General features: G+C 45.1%; 1 protein-coding gene across 10 annotated transcripts in view; it reads left to right on the plus strand.

Moving 5' to 3' along the window:
- NFIA (nuclear factor I A) overlaps nucleotides 1–19,715 on the plus strand; it is a 535,857-nt gene that overhangs the window by 392,540 nt on the left and 123,602 nt on the right. For 6 of the 10 annotated variants that reach the window (XM_089689685.1, XM_089689684.1, XM_089689680.1 and 3 more), the window contains exons 6-7: nucleotides 2,660–2,787; nucleotides 4,457–4,486. In XM_089689685.1, the coding sequence (XP_089545811.1) occupies nucleotides 2,660–2,787; nucleotides 4,457–4,486 (158 nt within the window). The remainder of the gene's footprint in view (nucleotides 1–2,659; nucleotides 2,788–4,456; nucleotides 4,487–19,715) is intronic. The other 4 variants (XM_089689688.1, XM_089689687.1, XM_089689683.1 and 1 more) reach the window with 1 other exon arrangement.

A 19,715-nucleotide genomic window follows, 5' to 3' on the forward strand; every position in this document is an offset into this window, starting at 1 on the left:
AGAAGCAAGACAGGTCAAAGGTGGACAGCTAGGCACGGATCTTGCTTGACGGCAGATTATCGGTAACAGCAGGAAGCAGAATCCAGATGCAGACTTACCAGACTGATGAACTGTGGCCAGCAGGAAGGCAGATGTGAAGTCAGACGAGCCAGGTCGGTTACAGTTGGGCAGATCAAGCATAGACGGCAGACGGCAGAGAAGTCAGGTCACAGGCCAAGTCAGCAGGTACAATCGGACAAGATCAGGAGGCAGAAGAGTAGTCAAGACAATCCGGGGTCAGGGTAGGTAGCAGACAAGCGAAGACCAGGATCAAGCCTGGTAATAGCAGAGGTCGGGCACAAGGATCAGGGACACACTCAGAAGCTGCAAACCAAACAGCAATGAGACAAGACTGCAGCCAGTTTAAATAGCCCTTTTGGCGGCAGCATTAGTGACAGGCGCACATGCATTCTTGCACGTTTTTGCACAAATCTATGCACATCTGTGTGGGCCATTATTGTTCTACGCATGTGCATATTTATGCAACACGAACCCTTACTTGCACTATGGGCAAGCCTTTCCTGAAACTACCTGTCATTTCGCAACCAGCTGGGGCTTTTACAGCATATATATTTCTGCCCCCTTTTAGATTTGCGCTTTATGCAAATTATGAAGTAGAGCTATTTTATGTTGTATCTGTCACTATTGCACTATGATCTGAGCTATTAAAGTGATTCTAAAGGCTTAAAAAAAATAACAAACATGTCTATACTTACCTGCTCTGTGCAACTGTTTTTCACAGTGCAACCCAGATCCTCCACTTTTCGCTTCTGGCCCCTCCCTCCTGTTGGGTGCCCCCACAGCAAGCAGCTTTCTATGGGGGCACCCAAGCATGTGCACTTCGCAGCCGCTGCTTCGTGTGTCCATTCACAAACAAAGCTGAGGCTTCTCTTCTCATTGGATCACTGGCAATGATTGACAGCAGTGGGAGCCAATGGCTCCCGCTGCTGTATCAGCTAGTGAGGAGAGGGAGTCCTGGGATAGCCGAGACTCCAGTACACATTGATGGATCAAGAGGGGGCTTAGGTGAGTATTGGGGGGGCTGGGGAGGGATGTTGCACAGAGAAGGTTTTTTACCTTCATTCATAGAATGCATGAGGATAAAAAACCTTGAGCCTTTAGAACCATATTAAGACAACGCAAGGAAGAGTTGCTTGATAGCAGGTAGAGGATCCCCTAATTGGCCCAGCGCTCCTGGCCCCTCCTTCCTGTTGGGTGCCCCCACAGCAAGCAGCTTTCTATGGGGGCACCTGACAGGAGGGAGGAGCGCCGTGTGTCCATTCGCACACGAAGCTGTGGCTCGGCGTCACCCCTTCTCTTCTCATTGGATCACTGGGCTGCTATCTTAGCCAGTGAGGAGAGGGAGTCCTGGGATAGCCAAGACTCCAGTGCACATCAATGGATCGAGAGGGCGCTTAGATGAGTATTGATGGGGGGATGCTGCAGAGAGAAGGTTTTTACCTTTATGCATAGGATGCATGAAGATATAAATCCTTGAGCCTTTACAAACACTTTAATACTGAAGGTGAGCGCTGACTGATCCATTGTTATCGTTTTTCATACCAGAGTAGCGGAGGATCGGTCTCGTTCAGTTTAGCTGTTGCCAGGTATATTATTTTTATCTCCAAGAGTGTGCCTAAGTAACCAGCGTATTCTTCTGATGGTGGGTCAGTTTGTAGAATTTCTGTACTTGAACGTATTAACTATTGTGATTATTGGGTTACCCTTACTTGAAGTCAGGCTGGTCATTACAGTAGATGTCAGGGGTGCTCAACCTGTGGCCCTCGGAGCCCTCTGATGCGGCCTTCCACCTCAAGCTGAATGCAGGAGTTTTGGTACACTTTCAGAACGAGTACCACGCCTGCATAATATAATAGAAGTCTATGGCAAAGAGCAATTAACCCGCAGGAAGGCCACTGGTGCACTGCGCTGCACCTGCGGTGCGGGTAAACTGCAGTACATCATTGTAAAAGCAGCCTTGTAGGGGGCTCAGGACAGCAAGGACTTTACATTTGGGGTTTAGTTGAGACATGTTTTTACTACACCCCCAACCACTGGTGTAGTGTCAGTGGTCACAGTGGTGACCCCCACCTCATGCTCCAGTTGGCCCTTGCAGCCTCCATGTCACATTCTGTTTTACACCTGAACAAGAGGGGCGACATGTACAGGAACCGAACCTCTTCATTTTCCTCCTGCAACCGCTAAAAGCCGGCTTCTCCTCTCCCTCCCTTCAGCATTCAGGAGCTGCAGGAGGAAATTGTTTATTATTCTATTCAAAATTTAAACAATCAAAATTCGGAATCGTTTCATTTCATTGTGGCCTGCAACTGGTTACCAAATTACTTAAGTGGCCCTCCCTCTTCAAAGGGTTGAGCAAGCATGCCCTAAATGAATGATATTAGTTTGCTAAAGCACTGTGTATCATAAACAACTAAAATCTTAATGCAGTGCAGAGAAACCAAGAGCAGCCTGTCAGAACCTAAATTATATGGATCTCACCATACCTCTATAAGCTGAATTTTGATTGGTTGCCATCTGCACCTCGTTACATTCTGCACTGCAACATTGACATCACAAGTTAGGTTTGTCCAATCATACTCCTTCTCTTTCTCTTTACAAGTTCCACAAAGCGCCTCAAGTCTGTAGAGGACGAAATGGATAGCCCTGGAGAAGAGCCATTTTACACAAACCAGGGTAGATCACCAGGAAGCGGCAGCCAGTCGAGTGGATGGCACGATGTGGAGCCAGGTAATCTGCTAACTTTTGATTGCATTTCATGAGGGCATTGGCAGCTGTCTGCTCTGAGGCCTTCAGCTCCCATAGAGAGTCTTGTGTGCATCCTTCGTTGTCTGGTGTGAATTCACAGCATTGTACATTTTTCCAGTGTTTTCTCTACTCAGCAGAGCATATCCTTCTTTGTACGGTTGATAGCTTTTGCATTTAGATGTCATTTGGGTCATTTATACTAGAGTGTACCATGAAAGCCATGTTAGCAATTTAGGTGTCACATAACCGCTTTACCAGCTCTTCCCCTGTTAGTTAACCTACTCATGGAAACAAAATGATGGAATAATGGTTGCTGTGAGGCCTATTGCAGCTCAGTAGGCTTCATATATAAACAAATAAGTTGTATGTTTGAAAACTTACTATCCACAGCAGTCAGATTCTGGCCACCATTTTTGTAGTACAGGTTAGCCATTATGTCTATATACACTTTATAGAAGCTTATAGACATAAGCCAGACATCCCCTGGCCAAGGTTGTTTTTTTCAGCTACCGGTGTGTCCTGTCAGTCCTTGCTTTCCATCCTCCATAGAATAAAGATGGCCGCAGCCAACAAACATTTTTATGGATAGATCTTTTTGCAGTCAGAGTGTACCTCCATGTCTGGCTTCCATCCGATGTCTGTAGGTATATCAAGACTGGCTGTGGATGGACAGATGTTTGGCTGAGACCTATGGGCTTTGGGACTTCTGCTCAACAATGAACCCAATAAAACCAGCCCCAGTGTTTTCTAGCGGTTCAGTTGATGACCAGATTCAGCACACATGCCCAACACTATATACCTAGGGTGGCTAGATTTAACCAAAAATTTTAAAAAAATGTACCCTGTCACTGCTGTAGATTCTTCGAGCTCTCGTTAACTTCATCAGCCTCTACTTCCAGCGTTTATCCATGGGACTGTACAAAGACATACAGACTTAGGTGCAGCTACCTAACCAACCAAAAAACCAACCAACCAGAATTTAAACTCTACTGCAGTCTTTCTCACTCTTTTTACCCCAGAGGAACCCCCTAAATAAAATTTAGGTTTTGGGGAACCCTTGGTTGGTCAGTAGGAAAAATGCAACCTTTACAGTGGAGATCAGAATGCCACTCTTACAGACAGTTAAAAAAGATAATTTGTGTCATGCTGCTTGTTTCGATAAATAGCATTAGCACCGTAACTATCCATCAAATGGAAGTCCAATAGGCCACATCCCAAGGAACCCCTAGCAACCTGTAGAGGAACCCTATGGTTCTGTGGAACCCTAGTTGAGAATGGCTGCTCTATTGTTCTGAATGCAATCAAGTAAAATCTGATTGTCATGGGTCATTGCACCTTAATCATCATAACTGTTTCCAGTGCCCTGTTAGTGTCCTAATAGATTAGAATATATCAACATATTTGTAGTGTCATATTATAATAATAATTCAACCTTTTTTTTTTTATTTCATATGGTGTATAAGTTTATATAGAGAGAGAAATGCCCCTCTTTTTTAATTTTATTTAGCCCCCCCTCCCCCCCCGCACCTTTACATTTAGATTTTACTTGTTTCTTGTAAAACTGAACAGTACTATGGACACTCAATGTGTGGTTTTAAGCCTTACCATTATTTTATGCGTTTCCAACGCATTTCACTACGATCTCCGGAAGAGGTGCATAAGAGGATAAGAAAAATAGCAGGTAAGACAGAGAAACTTTTGCGCACGGTCAGAGCGTCAGACGGATGCAAGAAAAAGCTGCTTGTTATACTGTTTTGTTTTGGCTGTTTTTGGGAGTAAGCTCTTGATCATTATAACCATGAATATTGATTGTCTTGGCTTTTTTTTATTTAATTTGATTTTGTTTTAACTGGAAAGACTTTGTATTGTTCTCGCACGTGCAAATATTATTCTTCTGTAACTTATATATTTGATATGCATACAGGAGGATGTGTAAAAGAATTTGCATTCAGTACATTTTCTGTAAAGTGAACCTGTATTCGGATAGTAAGACTATTCTGATAGTCCTGCACCAATATAGAATAAGAGGCTGTGAAATCGTTTTTCTTTGGCAAACTGGATTCCTACCTGCCGCCAAAAGCCAGTTCCATGACCAGTGCTGATTGGCCGACTCAGAGGCCCTTCAGTAGAAATCCTATAACTAATGCCATGACATTGGCCATGTAATATAAATCCACCAGCTTGATTGTCAGAATAGCTAATCTGAGATAGGTCCACTTTATAGGCCACAATTATTAAAATTTTATCAAATTTATTATGTCATTTTTCTGTCTCCTGTATGTTGAAGCCATGTTTGTTTATTTTTTTTTAGTATTACTATATCAACCCTAGGTCCTTCGTATTCTTGGGTGCTGTAGGACGTGAGAACCTGCAGGGCCAATACATTTAGCATAATGTAAAATATTTTATAGCTTTAAAGAAGAAGAGATAGATACAAGATGTTAAAGAGATTTCTGCACAGTTTTTGTGTTGTACAGATAGGAGTAATGATTGGAGGAATCAGGAAAAGTCAGTTGAGAGAAGGAAAGGTGTTGTACGTAAAGTGCCTTTAAAGGTTTGGATGGATGGTGAATGCCAGATGGCATGTGGAATGAAGTCCCAGTAATGGAGTGCATCATGAGAGAAGTTGTGGTGAAGGGAGTAGTGCTGACCCAGAGGGAATATTGAAGGCAGATGGGTGACATTCAGACATCTAGACCTGCTTTTCTCAACCTTTTTACTAAGGAGCATTGGTCTCCAAACTGCGGCCTCCTGCTAGCCTTTATCCGGCCCTTGTGGCACTGTTCCTCCCAATGATAGGCACTATTCCTCCCACTTACATCAACAGTAGGGCATAATTCCTGTCTCTTACACCAATGATGGGGCACTATGCCACCCATTAATACCAATAATAGGGCATTATTCCTCCTACTGACCACAAAACCTGAGGTAATGTTTATTTTCACTGATGCTAGGACATTTTATACCCCCACTGGCCATAAGCTGGCCCCCCTCGCGTCTTAAGGACAGTAAACTGACCCTTTTTTTGAAAAGTTAGGAGACCCCTGCCCTACCCATTTTTATGTCCCAGAAAACCCCTGTAAATCCAGTTAATTGGTGGTCAGTGGGAAAGATGTCCTTTACTTCAGAGGCCAGTGAAAAGAATGCCCCCTTTATACTGGTGGCCAGAATGCCAAATTTACGGACAGCTAAAAAGATCATTGGTGCTATGCAGCTGACTCTGTCAAGTGGAATTATCCATAATGGGGGGTCAATTAGCAACAGCTCAAGGAACCCCTAGCAGCCTTTGGAGGAGCCCTAGGGATCCACAGAACCCTGGTTGAAAATGGCTGCTCTAGATTAATGTAGTTAGGTGAGGGCTTTAGGACTAGGATTTTGGATTATATCATGTTGAATAACAAAACAGAAGGCATGTGAACACTCACAACCTTGGGAATTTAGTGATATAATTCACAAAACCTGATTTGCATAATCCCCTGCAAGTGATTCAGAAAGTAGACTGCAGCATGACAGCGAAGCAGTTAGCATTTTCAGCAGTGGTACAGATTACTTTTAACTAAATGCAACAAAGCGTTGTTTAAATGCAAACATGAACAATTTTTACTACTCTGCATTCTAGAGTGGTTGTAAACCCAACTCCAGGAAAAACTTTCATTTTGGATATGGTACGGAAGGGTTGGAGACTCTGTCAGGTTCTTAATCCTGAGTAAATCTACATTTGATGTGCCACACAAAATTGTCCAGATGTAGGTTTTTCCAAAAACACGTTATTTACAAACACCAATGCATTTCAAGTTCTGTATTATACCTTCGACAGAGCTTGACGAAACAAAGAACTAGAAACTGCAAACTTGCCGACCATTAAAACGCCTAACTAGTCATTAATTTTTGCGTTTGCGTGCATTACCAACGAAGGGAGCAAAGTAAAGCACCTGAAATGTGTGCTAGTTTTATAAACAATTTGTCTGTTTCATAAACTAATGTCTGAACTTGAACATTACAGTGTGGACCTCAAATCCTAGACTTACGCACCCTCATCACCACCCAAGGTCATTGTGGAAATCCTTTGGTGTGCAGAAGCTGCCAGCCAAGTATGCAGATTGTTAATAGTCATATCACCATTATACCATGGGATGATAACAACAATACAAAATGACTCCAGGGCTCCTTTGCCTTTAACCTACTTTTTTTTTAATTTATTGCTGTCTGTGTCTCTGCTTGGGAGTTTTTCCCTCACTTCCTTTCGGGACAAAAGGTGATGAATCCTGTTGGGAAAGAACAGAGTGGGTTAACCAAGTACATGAAATGAAGAAAAATCTCCTGAATGGGGAAACACACACAGAAATAAAAACATGACAGAAATGTTATCCCTTTGAACTCAATTTAAAAAAAACAAAAACAAATGGGATGGCTGTGAATAGGCTTTTTAAGGAAAACGCCAGTGCCCCCTAGCCATCTTAATGCCTATTGGATGATGTCACAGGTCGCCTTCCTCCTGCATTGGGTTTGCCAATACAATGAGGTTGATTTACTAAAACTGAAGAGTGCAAAATCTGGTACAGCTGTGCATGGTAGCCAATCCGCTTCTAGCTTCAGCTTGTTCAATTAAGCTCTGACAACAAAACCTGGAAGCCGATTGGTTTCTATGCAGAGCTGCGCCAAATTTTTAGTAAATCAACCCCATAATGATTTCTGCACTGTTGGGTGGTCCAACATATAGTAAATCCTCCAACATTAGGTGACCCAACACATAAAGATTTCTTCAGCATTGGGTGGTACAACATATAATGATTCCTCCAGCGTTAGGTGGCCAACACTTAATGATTCCTATGGATTTCTCTGGCATTGGGTGGTTCAACAAATAAAGATTCCTCTGACACTGGTTGGGCCAACATATAATGATTGATTGAGCATTAGGTGGCCAAAGCATAATAATCCCTTTGAATTCCTCTGGCATTTGGTGGTTCGACAAATAATGATTCCTCCGGTATTGGATGGGCCACCATATAATGATTCCTCCAGTATTAGGTGGCCCAACACATAATGATTCCTCCGTCATTGGGTGGTGCAATACATAATAATTCCTCTGACATTGGGTGGTCCAACATATAATGATTCTTCCTGTAGCATTCTTCTGCCTGCTTGATGATGTGATGTCCATGACAGCCTGGACTCAGAGGAGGTGGATTGAATACTCTGGTTGTCATTCATTCTGGGAAGGGAGTGAAGCTGAATCTCAGAGAGGACTTTCTGTGGGGGACAGCACTGGAGACAGGGTAAGTATTCCAGAGATAGCTTTTTAAAAAAAATTTAACAGAATGGCCAATTAACATTTTTTTTTTTAAGCAAAGTAGAATTTCACTTTTAAGGGACCATTCACACTTAAGTGTTCTGTTGCGCACTTGTTATCCTGTGTTATGGTACAGTATTGCTACAGGTACAGTACTATGGTACAGTACAGTTATAGCACGTATTGCTTTAAGGCAGCCCATTCATTATAATAATAAATCAAAACTCTATAATTTCCACAGAAAAGTCAAACTTTCACCCTTGAAAGTGCAAAATAGCATAAACCTTTTCAATAATACATATACACACACCCTTTCCCGCAGTCTCATACTGCTAGCATAATGTCCGCAATAAAAGTCCCAAATCCAAAAATTGAAAAACCAAAAATATAAAAATACAAAAATAAAAATTTAAAAATAAAATAAAAATAAAAATTATGCAAATGATAATCCTCGCTCTCCAATCTTCCAACTGTGAAAATGTCCAAATTTTCCCTTCAATCCAAAAGCACCTCAAAAAAAATAAACTAGATATAGTGCATTATCTTTCATAGAAATTATGGGTGATATCATGCAACCACACTAGTGATATAAATAAACTATTAAATAGACATCACACACGTGAAGTGAAAATCAACACACCACTTCACTAGTGGTCCTGTGAAACAACCACTGCAATACGTGAAATGCCACAAATAAGTGATCAGTGGAAAATTTAGTGCCAAAAATAGGTGCCACCACTCTGCATATAGGATAATATACGATTACCCTCTTTTTGCTTTCAAAGCATTCTGGAATTCCCTTATACCAGATATAGTTGCCTTCACTGGGAGTATGCTTTCCTTTATATGAGTACGCAAATGGATTCCCTTCTTCATGCAGCAAAAAGCATCGGGATCCCCGTTCCTCGCAGGACAGATAGGAGCAGACTCAGTGGCGTAATATATAAAGTATACACAATTTTATTTAGCAGCTTACATTAAAACAGATACCGTCCATCCTCGCTTATTGTCCGTTCTATGCCGAGACCACCTCAAAATGGCCGCACTGCTCCTTCCGGCTAAACGTCTGACGTCACGACCCTATCATTATGAAGGGGCTATCAATGCATTGCGGTGGATGAAAAACAATGCAGCACATTAACAATGCAGCACACCACAACACACAATATGTGTGTTGTGGTGTGTTGGGCTCTGCTGTACATTGCATTAGGGTGCCACACATAGAGCATGTTCATTAATGCATGCATTTTAGTGCACGTTGCCACAAAGCACAAGTGTGAATGGGCCCTAAGTAGCTGACCGTTTTGCTAAGGCAACACCGGAGATCTCTGCTCTGATATCTGCGGCCGGAGCAGCCTCACTTGTGTCCGCCAGTTGACAGGCAATGATGGAGCGTTCTTCCCCGTATAAATAAATACCTGTATCTGCTTCCTCCTGTAGGCTTCTCAAATTGACTGTATAATGTATTATCTCATACCGTCCAGATGTGCAGTGAGTCACAGACCCCAAGAGCGGGAGATCGGTTTGCATGGTCACTGAAAAGAAAACACTTCCCCGCAGTCCGAGACGTCACCATTCTGTCTCCATAGCCAGGACCGAGAAGTCAAAAAGTTAATGGATGCCTCAATATAAACTATCACTCCAAGGCACATTTAGCTAAAGTAATTTTCCTCTGGCCATCTGACACTCGGGCTCCATTCCGTTATAAAAAAAATCCCAGAAATTAAAGTGATTCTAAAGGCTTTTTTTTATAACAAAAATGTCATACTTACCTGCTCTGTGTAATGGTTTTGCACAGAGCAGCCCAGATCCTCCTCTTCTTGGGTCCCCCGCTGGCACTCCTAGCCCCTCCCTCCATTTGGGTGCCCCCACAGGAAGCAGCTTGCTATGGGGGTACCGCTGCTGCATGTGTCCATTTGTACACGGAGCCTCGTCTTGGCCTCCCCCCCTCTCTCTTCTCATTTGCTCACTGGCTGTGATTGATAGCAGTGCGAGTCAGTGGCTCCCACTTCTATCTCAGCCAGTGAGGAGAGGGAGTCCCGGGATAGCCGAGACTTCAGTACACCTTGCTGGATTAATAGGGGGCTCAGGTGCGTATTAGGGGGGGATGCTGCACAGAGAAGGTTTTTTTACCTTCATATATAGAATGCATGAAGGTAAAAAAACCTTGAGCCTTTAGAACCACTTTAAGATGACACAAGGCAGAGTTACTTGAAAGAGGATCCCCTAACTGGCCCAAAAAGGGATCCTTCCAGCAGAGAAGCCACAGGTGCAGCAGCAGATGTTCTTGACACCGGTGTCCTGAGAAGAGCTAGCTCATCTCTAGTTGTCACCCTATAACAGGAAGTGCTTTGACAAGGGCCTTTGTGGCAGGATCACTGGCTATTATTTTAATTCAAGCTACAGATGACTTGACAATGTTAAACCTTGTATAATATTTTACTGATTAGATTTAGATCTACAGTACTTTTGAAGGTGATTACCAGGGGCCACAAAGGGGTCAGTCTAGAATCTACAGCTTTAGCTACAATACGAACTCCAGGTTATCACACGGATCACAAATAGATGCAAAATTGTAAAACTTAGCTGGAGTTTGTCTTTTTTTTTTTTTTATGCCCTCGAAGGCCGCAGCGAATTCAGCTGTGTAATTCTATCTGAGCATGACCTCAGCGAGCACACAGGCTGCACCTGGGCAAATAAATAAGCGAGGCTCCGGATTTAAGATGGCTGGGCGTCAGCGAGCAAGGAGAGCGCAGGAAGGAAAGAGGTTTGAGATTACCTGCAGAACTTTACCTTTCTGTATGCCCCGTCACCCCGCATGCCACATGCTTGGCAGACACACGTAGCCGGTGACAGCTTACAGGCCCGCAGGAGAGAAAACAAAGGCCGCATTTGTACAAAAGGCAAGCAGATGGAAGGTGTTTCTGCAAAAGCTATTTGTTTCACGGAGCCTAGAATACAAATAGCTCCTCAGCCTTCTTTGGTCGACATGTTCTAAAGTGTATAGCGTCTTAAAGCTGAACTCCAGGCAAACAGCTAAATACACAGAATATATATATACAGTGCTGTGCAAAAGTCTTAGGCAGGTGTGAAAAAATGCTGTAAGTTAAGAATGTTTTCAATTATAGGAGTGTTAATAGTTTATTTTTATCAATTAAATTGGAAAATAAAGCAACAGAAGAGAAATTCTAATCAAATCAATATCTGTTCTGACCAGGGGCGGACTGACCATTTGGAAACTCGGGCACTGCCCGAGGGCCCGGGGTCAGTAGGGGGCCCCATGAGATGCCCCTGGTACCTTTTTCATAGGCTTTTTTGAGTTTGGGAAAGGACACAGGGGCCCCATGATCCCCTATTGCCCAGGGGGTCAGTAGGGGGCCCTATGAGATGCCCCTGGTACCTTTTTCATAGGCTTTTTTGAGTTTGGGCAAGGACACAGGGGCCCCATGATCCCCTATTGGGTCACAACCAGGGGCGGACTGACAACTAATGGGGCCCCCGGGCAATAGGGGATCATGGGGCCCATGCAGGGGTGGACTGACCATTTGGAAACTCGGGCACTGCCCGAGGGCCCGGGGTCAGTAGGGGGCCCCATGAGATGCCCCTGGTACCTTTTTCATAGGCTTTTTTGAGTTTGGGCAAGGACACAGGGGCCCCATGATCCCCTATTGCCCGGGGGCCCCATTAGTTGTCAGTCCACCCCTGGTTGTGACCCCCATTTGCCTTCAAAACAGCATCTATTCTTCTAGGTAGACTTGGACACAGTTTTTGAAGGAACTTGGCAGTAGGTTGTTCCAAACATCTTGGAGAACTAAGCACAGATCTTCTTGGGATAAAGGCTGCCTCAGATCCTTCTGTTTCTTTGTGTAATCCCAGACAGACTCCATGATGTGGAGATCAGGGCTCTGTGGGGGCTAAACCATCACTTCCGGCTCCTTGTTCTTCTTTACACTGCAGATAGTACTTAATAACATTGACGATATGTTTGGGGTGGTTTTCCTGCTACAGAATAAATATGGGGCCAGGGGCGGACTGACAACTCATGGGTCTCCCCGGGCAATAGGGGATCATGGGGCCCCTGTGTCCGTGCCCAAACTGAAAAAGGTACCAGGGGCATCTCATGGGGCCCCCTACTGACCCCGGGCAGTGTCCGAGTTTCCAAATGGTCAGTCCGCCCCTGTGTGGGGCCAATCACACGCCTCCTTGATGGTATGGCATGATGGATAAGTATCTGCCTGTATTTCTCAGTATTGAGGACACCATTGATCCTGACCAAAACTCCAACTCCAGAAATGCAGATCCAAACTTGCAAGGATCCACCACACTTTTGTACCGCTCTCCAGCCCTTCAGCAAACAAACTGCCTTTTCCTACAGCCAAATATTTCAGATTTTGACCCATCAGTCCAGAGCTCCTGATGCCATTTTTCTGCACCCCAATTCATATATTTTCGTGCATAGGACATGGAGACAAGGCTAAATGACTCAACCATGCAAGAAAATATAGGAACATAGGAAAAATGGCAGGTGCTCTGGACAGCTATCACCATAGTTCCAGGAGAGTGATGTTGATCCTTCTGAGCTTTGCATCTTGAACAGGAGACATGCTGCAGCTTCTTTGCCCTTCCCTCCTCTCCTACGACCCATTCACAGAAGCCTTGGTATTATGCAGATGATCCTGTTTGAATCCAGATTTTCAGGAAGTCCAGATTTCCATAGGGTCAGTCCACCCACAACTGGGATTTAAATTTTTGGTAAACAAAAAGAAAACAGGAGAGAGGTGCACCAAGCTACTGTTGATTATTGCATTTAATCCCAATAAAATGTTTCAAATGCACTTGCAGTAATAAAAGAAGTCAAGCATTTATATGTGGTCCATAGAGAAGATCGTCTGCACCGATGGAAAGCTTTGGACAGCATTTGGGCTTGCAGCTTCAGAGATTCTGGGATCGGCATGAGATGTTGAACCCACTAGGAAAGCTGTCACTCTGCGGCATGCAGCTACCAAGAATGTTGTATTGTTTGACCTCTCACTTCCAGGTCAGCAATGGCAACGAGTGACATTCCACCATCCCTTACTTAGTTCCTGGACTTCTGCATCTGCTGTGCCCATTATGAGGTGCTCCTACCAACTCTGTGCTGAGTTCCCGGGTCTGCACACCTGCTGTGCCCAATAAGAGGGTCTCCCACCATGTCTGTGCTGAGTTTCTGGGTCTGTACACCTGCTGTGCCCATTATGAGGAGTTCTCACTATCCTTGTGCTGAGTTCCGGGGTCTGTACACCTGCTGTGCCCATTTTGAAGGGCTCCCACCATCCCTGTACTGAGTTCTCAAATACGCAAACCTGATTTGCCCAACATGAGGGGTTTTCACTATCCCCAGCCGAGTTCCTGGGTTTGTTGTGCCCTTAATGAAAGGCTTCCACCATACATTCCTGTGCTGAATTGCCACATCTGTACATCTGCTGTGCCCATTATGAGGGTTTCCCACCATTTCTGTACTGTTTTTCCAGGATTGGATGGGCATTAATATGAACTTGTCCCACCCCCTCCCTTGCACCTTTAACAGCCTCTACTCTTTTGTGAAAACTTTCCACATGATTTTGAAGGGTGTCTAGGGTAATTTGTGCCCACTCAGCCAAAAAGTCAAGTACTGGTGGCATAAAGAAGACCCGGTAAACAGACTTCCAATTCACCACAAAAGTGTTCAGTAGGGTTGAGGTCAGAGCTCTCATGTTCCTCCAACTCCAGACTCATCAAACCATGTCTTTATGGAGCTGACTTTGTGCACAGTTAGTTTGGTGGTTACAACAGCCTTCACTCTTCTGGGACGGTTTTCAACAAACATTTGGGGTGTTTCTATGGGAAGTTGTGGTTATTCATCCAAAACAGCACTTGTGAGGTCAGGTACTTATGTTGGGTGGGAAGACCTGGTTCATTCAGTTTCATCCCAACCCGGTTCAGTAGGGTTGAGGTCAAGGCTCTGTGCAGGCAACTCAAGTTCCTCCACACCAAACTCATAAAACCATGTTCAGCCATGATGGAACGGAACAGGGCCTTCACCGAGATGGAAGAGCACAATTGCCTAAAATGTCTTTGTATGATGTAAGATTAACAATACCCTTCACCTGGAACACCTGATTGATTTAGAGGGGGGTCATATAGTGTATGTACGCATGACCACCTACCACTTTTACAATTTCATACAATACCGTTTTTGCAGCACAATTGAAGATAGGCAAGACAAACCTAAACTTTGATGAAACTGACTTCATCTTGTAACAATCTGCATTTTTCCATCACTCGGGTCCCAGTCCGCTCACAGACAGGAGGGGTACTGTACAGTTTTTGCCTCTTGTTTGTTTAACCCAGACTTGGGAAATTATGCAGAGCTTGCTAGTCAGACCTCCAGATAAGATATCTCATAAAAGAAAATATTTTGCAAGATACCATAAAAGTTTTTTTGGGGGGGTAGAAAAGGTTACATTTTCACTAATTGCGTTTGTAACCTCAGCCGCTTTGTCACAGAGCTGTCAGCGAAAGAGACAGAAAACAGACCCGGGCCCTAATCCTGTGCAGATAAGTGCTTAGTGCAATTAGACGTACACAGAGCCTTTTGTTGAATTTCATGGTCATAAAGGAGCAAAATTTAAGGTGCACATAGACATTAGATGACAGTCTCCCGCTGCTTCCGGTGGGACCAGGCGACAGTCTGATTTTTCTGTCGTGGTCCCAAATCACTAGAGCAAGTGGAACTGGTTAGAAGCTGACCCAAAGGACCTCGAGAGTTGGATCACAAATGGTAGTTTGACCATTCACAGATGTCTATTTCCAGATTAAATCTGACCTCCTTCAGTCTTGCACAGTTGTACCGGCTCCTCTCCTGTACTAAGTTTGATTTGACTGCACACTGTGAGCTTCTCACAATGTGCATTAGAAGCTGCAGCAAGATAGAGCTCACCCTATTTCCGTGCTGGAGAACATCCAGCATTATCTAACGCTCTTTCCTGAGGGTCCTTAGCCCACCCCTTATTATTATTTGTTACAGGTACTTACATAGCACCAATTTACACAGCGCTTTACATATACTGTATATTGTACATTCACATCAGTCCCTGCCATCAAGGAGCTTATAATCTAAGGCTTGGAGCAGTACCCAAGATGGGCTTTAGTCACAGGGGCTGATCTGAGTCAGGAATTTGTGAACACAGACTAGTGCTGCAGGCACCTTGATATACATGATTGCGTCATCTTTGAGTCATTATCCTATTCTAGGAAGTAGATGGTGACCCTGGATGATGCCTAAACAAAGATGGTCCCATCCTTCTGGAGAGAAAAGCAGACAAAGGCATTGTCAGGGAGGGGTATTATATACATGGAAGTGTTACACTCAGGGCCACCCTAATGCATGGGCACCCCTGGGCACTGCCCAGGGGCCCCTATGATAATCTTGCACTACATCATACTTGCCAACTGTCCCGGATTTGCCAGGACAGTCATTCTTTTTACTAAGCTGTCCCAGGATGGCTGTGTCCTGGGCAGCTTTATGAAACCTGTACTGTGCCCCTGATTCCAGTATTATGCCCTCTTGATCCCTCACTATACTGATCCCTATCCATATTGTGCCCTCCTGAGCCCCCAGAGTACTGATCCCTCTCTGTACTGTGCCCTCCTGATCCCCCACTGTACTGATCCCTCTCTGTACTGTGCCCTCCTGATCCCCCACTGTACTGATCCATCTCTGCACTGTGCCCTCCTGATCCTCCACTGTACTGATCCCTCTCTGTACTGTGAACTCCTGATCCTCCACTGTACTGATCCCTCTTTGTTCTGTGCCCTCCTGATCCTCCACTGTACTGATCCATCTCTGTACTGTGCCCTCCTGATCTTCCACTGTACTGATCCATCTCTGTACTGTGCCCTCCTGATCCTCCACTGTACTGATCCCTCTCTGTACTGTGAACTCCTGATCCTCCACTGTACTGATCCCTCTCTGTACTGTGCCCTCCTGATCCTCCACTGTACTGATCCCTCTTTGTACTGTGCCCTCCTGATCCTCCACTGTACTGATCCCTCTTTGTACTGTGCCCTCCTGATCCTCCACTGTACTGATCCCTTTTTGTACTGTGCCCTCCTGATCCTCCACTGTACTGATCCCTCTCTGTACTGTGCCCTCCTGATCCTCCACTGTACTGATCCCTCTTTGTACTGTGCCCTCCTGATCCTCCACTGTACTGATCCCTCTTTGTACTGTGCCCTCCTGATCCTCCACTGTACTGATCCCTTTTTGTACTGTGCCCTCCTGATCCTCCACTGTACTGATCCCTCTCTGTACTGTGCCCTCCCGATCCTCCACTGTACTGATCCCTCTCTGTACTGTGCCCTCCTGATCCCCCACTGTACTGATCCCTCTCTGTACTGTGCCCTCCTGATCCTCCACTGTACTGATCCCTCTCTGTACTGTGCCCTCCTGATCCCCCACTGTACTGATCCCTCTCTGTACTGTGCCCTCCTGATCCCCCACCTTACTGATATATCTCTGTACTGTGCCCTCCTGATCCCCCACCGTACTGATCCCTCTCTGTACTGTGCCTCCTGATCTCACACCGTTCTGATCCCTCTCTGTACTGTGCCCTCCTGATCCCCCCCACTGTACTGATCCCTCTCTGTACTGTGCCCTCCTGATCCCCCACCGTACTGATCCCTCTCTGTACTGTGTCCTCCTGATCCCCCACCGTACTGATCCCTCTCTGTACTGTGCCCTCCTGATCCCCCCACTGTACTGATCCCTCTCTGTAATGTGCCCTCCTGATCCCCCACTGTACTGATCCCTCTCTGTACTGTGCCCTCCTGATCCCCCACCGTACTGATATATCTCTGTACTGTGCCCTCCTGACCCCCCACCATACTGATCCCTCTCTGTACTGTGCCTCCTTATCTCACACCGTTCTGATCCCTCTCTGTACTGTGCCCTGCTGATCCTCCACTGTACTGATCCCTCTCTGTACTGTGCCCTCCTGATCCCCCGCTGTACTGATCCCTCTCTGTACTGTGCCCTCCTGATCCCCCACCGTACTGATCCCTCTCTGTACTGTGCCCTCCTGATCCCCCGCTGTACTGATCCCTCTCTGTACTGTGAACTCCTGACCACCACTGTTCTGATCCCTCTCTGTACTGTGCCTCCTGATCCCCCACTGTACTGATCCCTCTCTGTACTGTGCCCTCCTGATCCCCCACTGTACTGATCCCTCTCTGTACTGTGCCCTCCTGACCCCCCACCATACTGATCCCTCTCTGTACTGTGCCCTCCTGATCCCCCACCGTACTGATCCCTCTCTGTACTGTGCCCTCCTGATCCCCCGCTGTACTGATCCCTCTCTGTACTGTGCCCTCCTGATCCCCCACTGTACTGATCCCTCTCTGTACTGTGCCCTCCTGATCCCCCACTGTACTGATCCCTCTCTGTACTGTGCCCTCCTGATCCCCCACCGTACTGATCCCTCTCTGTACTGTGCCCTCCTGATCCCCCACTGTACTGATCCCTCTCTGTACTGTGCCCTCCTGATCCTCCACTGTACTGATCCCTCTCTGTACTGTGCCCTCCTGACCACCCACTGTACTGATCCCTCTCTGTACTGTGCCCTCCTGATCCTCCACTGTACTGATCCCTCTCTGTACTGTGCCCTCCTGACCACCCCTGTACTATGCCTCTCTGTCTCCCTTGCTGGTTTTTGGCCTTTGTGTTGATTACTCCTTGATTTATGGCATGTTTTCTCACTGATTAAAATAGATTTTACTGAAAGTACAAATAAACATATGGTTAATTCTATCAACTATTTAGGCTGCATGCACACTAGCTAAGAAATGCTGGATAAAAAACGCTGGTAATGGTGTTCTTTTAGTAGCGTTTTGCATTTTTTCCGCTGGAAAAACGCTCCAAAAAACTCTACAAAAACATTTTTTTTTCTGCTCCTAGATGCTGAAGCTCAAAAAATGCTAATATCTTAAAGTGATGTGCATGGACACATTGGAGACCACTATCCAGCTTCTAGGAGCAGAAAAAAATATGCTGATAATAGGTTCAAGGAGCTTTAAAAAAAAAAAAACGCTAGTGTGCATGGAGCCTTATGGCTCACGTACTCTGCAGCTGATAAACTCACATTTAGGAGCTGTTCAGCATTTTTTTCAGCAGTCCCTGAACTCTCTCTAATGTTTTCTTATGTGTCCATGTACACATCTTCGTTTATAGTCATTTACAGGCAGTTGAGTCTACAGTTGTATTTTTGAACACAGAAAACTTGTGTTCAGCAGTCGATTTTATCAGCGTTTCAAACGCAAAATGCTTGTAAACGCGGCTAAACGTGGCAAATCGCGTTTATAAGCGTTTGAAAAATGTTTTAACTCTTCCAGTTCCCGATGCTGTCCAGAGCCTTTTTTCATCATGAAAAATGCATGCAAAGTGTTTTCAAGGTACTCAGCTGGACAAAACACTGAACACAGGATGTTCCTACCAAGCTTGTCACACATTGTAATGACCAATTCACACCTCAGACCTCTCCCACCCTTGGAAACAAAAGATATGTTAATGACCATTCACACCTCAGACCTCTCCCACCCTTGGAAACAAAAGATATGTTAATGACCATTCACACCTCAAATTCCTCATGAAGACCCCCTGCCAGGTGGCCTTAATGACTCCCTCCACCAGACACCTCTCCCATCCTTGGAAACAAAAGAAATGTTAATGAGCAACTCACACCTAAGCTAATCTCCACACATACTGCTGTCTCTGCTTCTACTCTCTGTTTTTCTCTGAAACAGTCTGAAATAGTTAATCATTTACCACTTTTCAGTGCATTCTGGGCATTTGGGAGGTTTCTCCTGTGCTTATCTTTAAAAAACGCTTCTAAACGCAAACGCACATAAACGCGTTATGCAAATTCGACTAAACAGACGTTTTTTAACCTACATTTTCCAGCAGTCAGTTTCCATCATTCAGAAGTGTCCTGTGTACATGGGGCCTTATACTTTAATTCTTGAGAGTGGGTTAATAAATTGGGGCAGGCTGGTAGGGGCCCCAGTTTGTTACTTTGCTCAGGGGCCCATGATGCTATAAAGACGGCCCTGGTTACACTTGCACATAAATTAGCATGCATGCACTTAGGTCCTATTTTTGTGCAAATTTAGTTGACTTTCTGGCTTTGAACATTTGTAGCGTGTTATTGATCCCCCGACTTCCCTTGTCACCTGTCACCGCTCTGCATGACAGTGACATTTGGATTCATAATTGTGAAAACCTTTCAAAATGTATACAAAGTACAGCAGGTCATTTGACGTTCTGATCAGCGGTATTGCCCGCCCTTCCGCTATGCGCCAGCCTAACATTTCCCGGACCTGTAGCGCAGACTGCAGCCAAAGTGACTCGATGGCGTTCTCTCTGTCCCGGCTCCCAGCGTCTCTTCCCTCCCCTTCTATACGGAGAGAAGGACTCTCAAGGAGAAAGATGGGAGCTTAGTGAAAAATGACAGGCAACTTGCATTAAGTAACAGGAGGAGGTCAAGTCAGTTTATTTGTTGTGAGGGAAGCAGCGCAAGGATGAAGAATCGAATTCGTGGCCATAATA

This window comes from Staurois parvus, unplaced genomic scaffold (assembly GCF_062004578.1).
Source record: "Staurois parvus isolate SC_StPar_1 unplaced genomic scaffold, SC_StPar_1.0 ptg000491l, whole genome shotgun sequence".
Lineage (NCBI taxonomy): Eukaryota > Metazoa > Chordata > Amphibia > Anura > Ranidae > Staurois > Staurois parvus.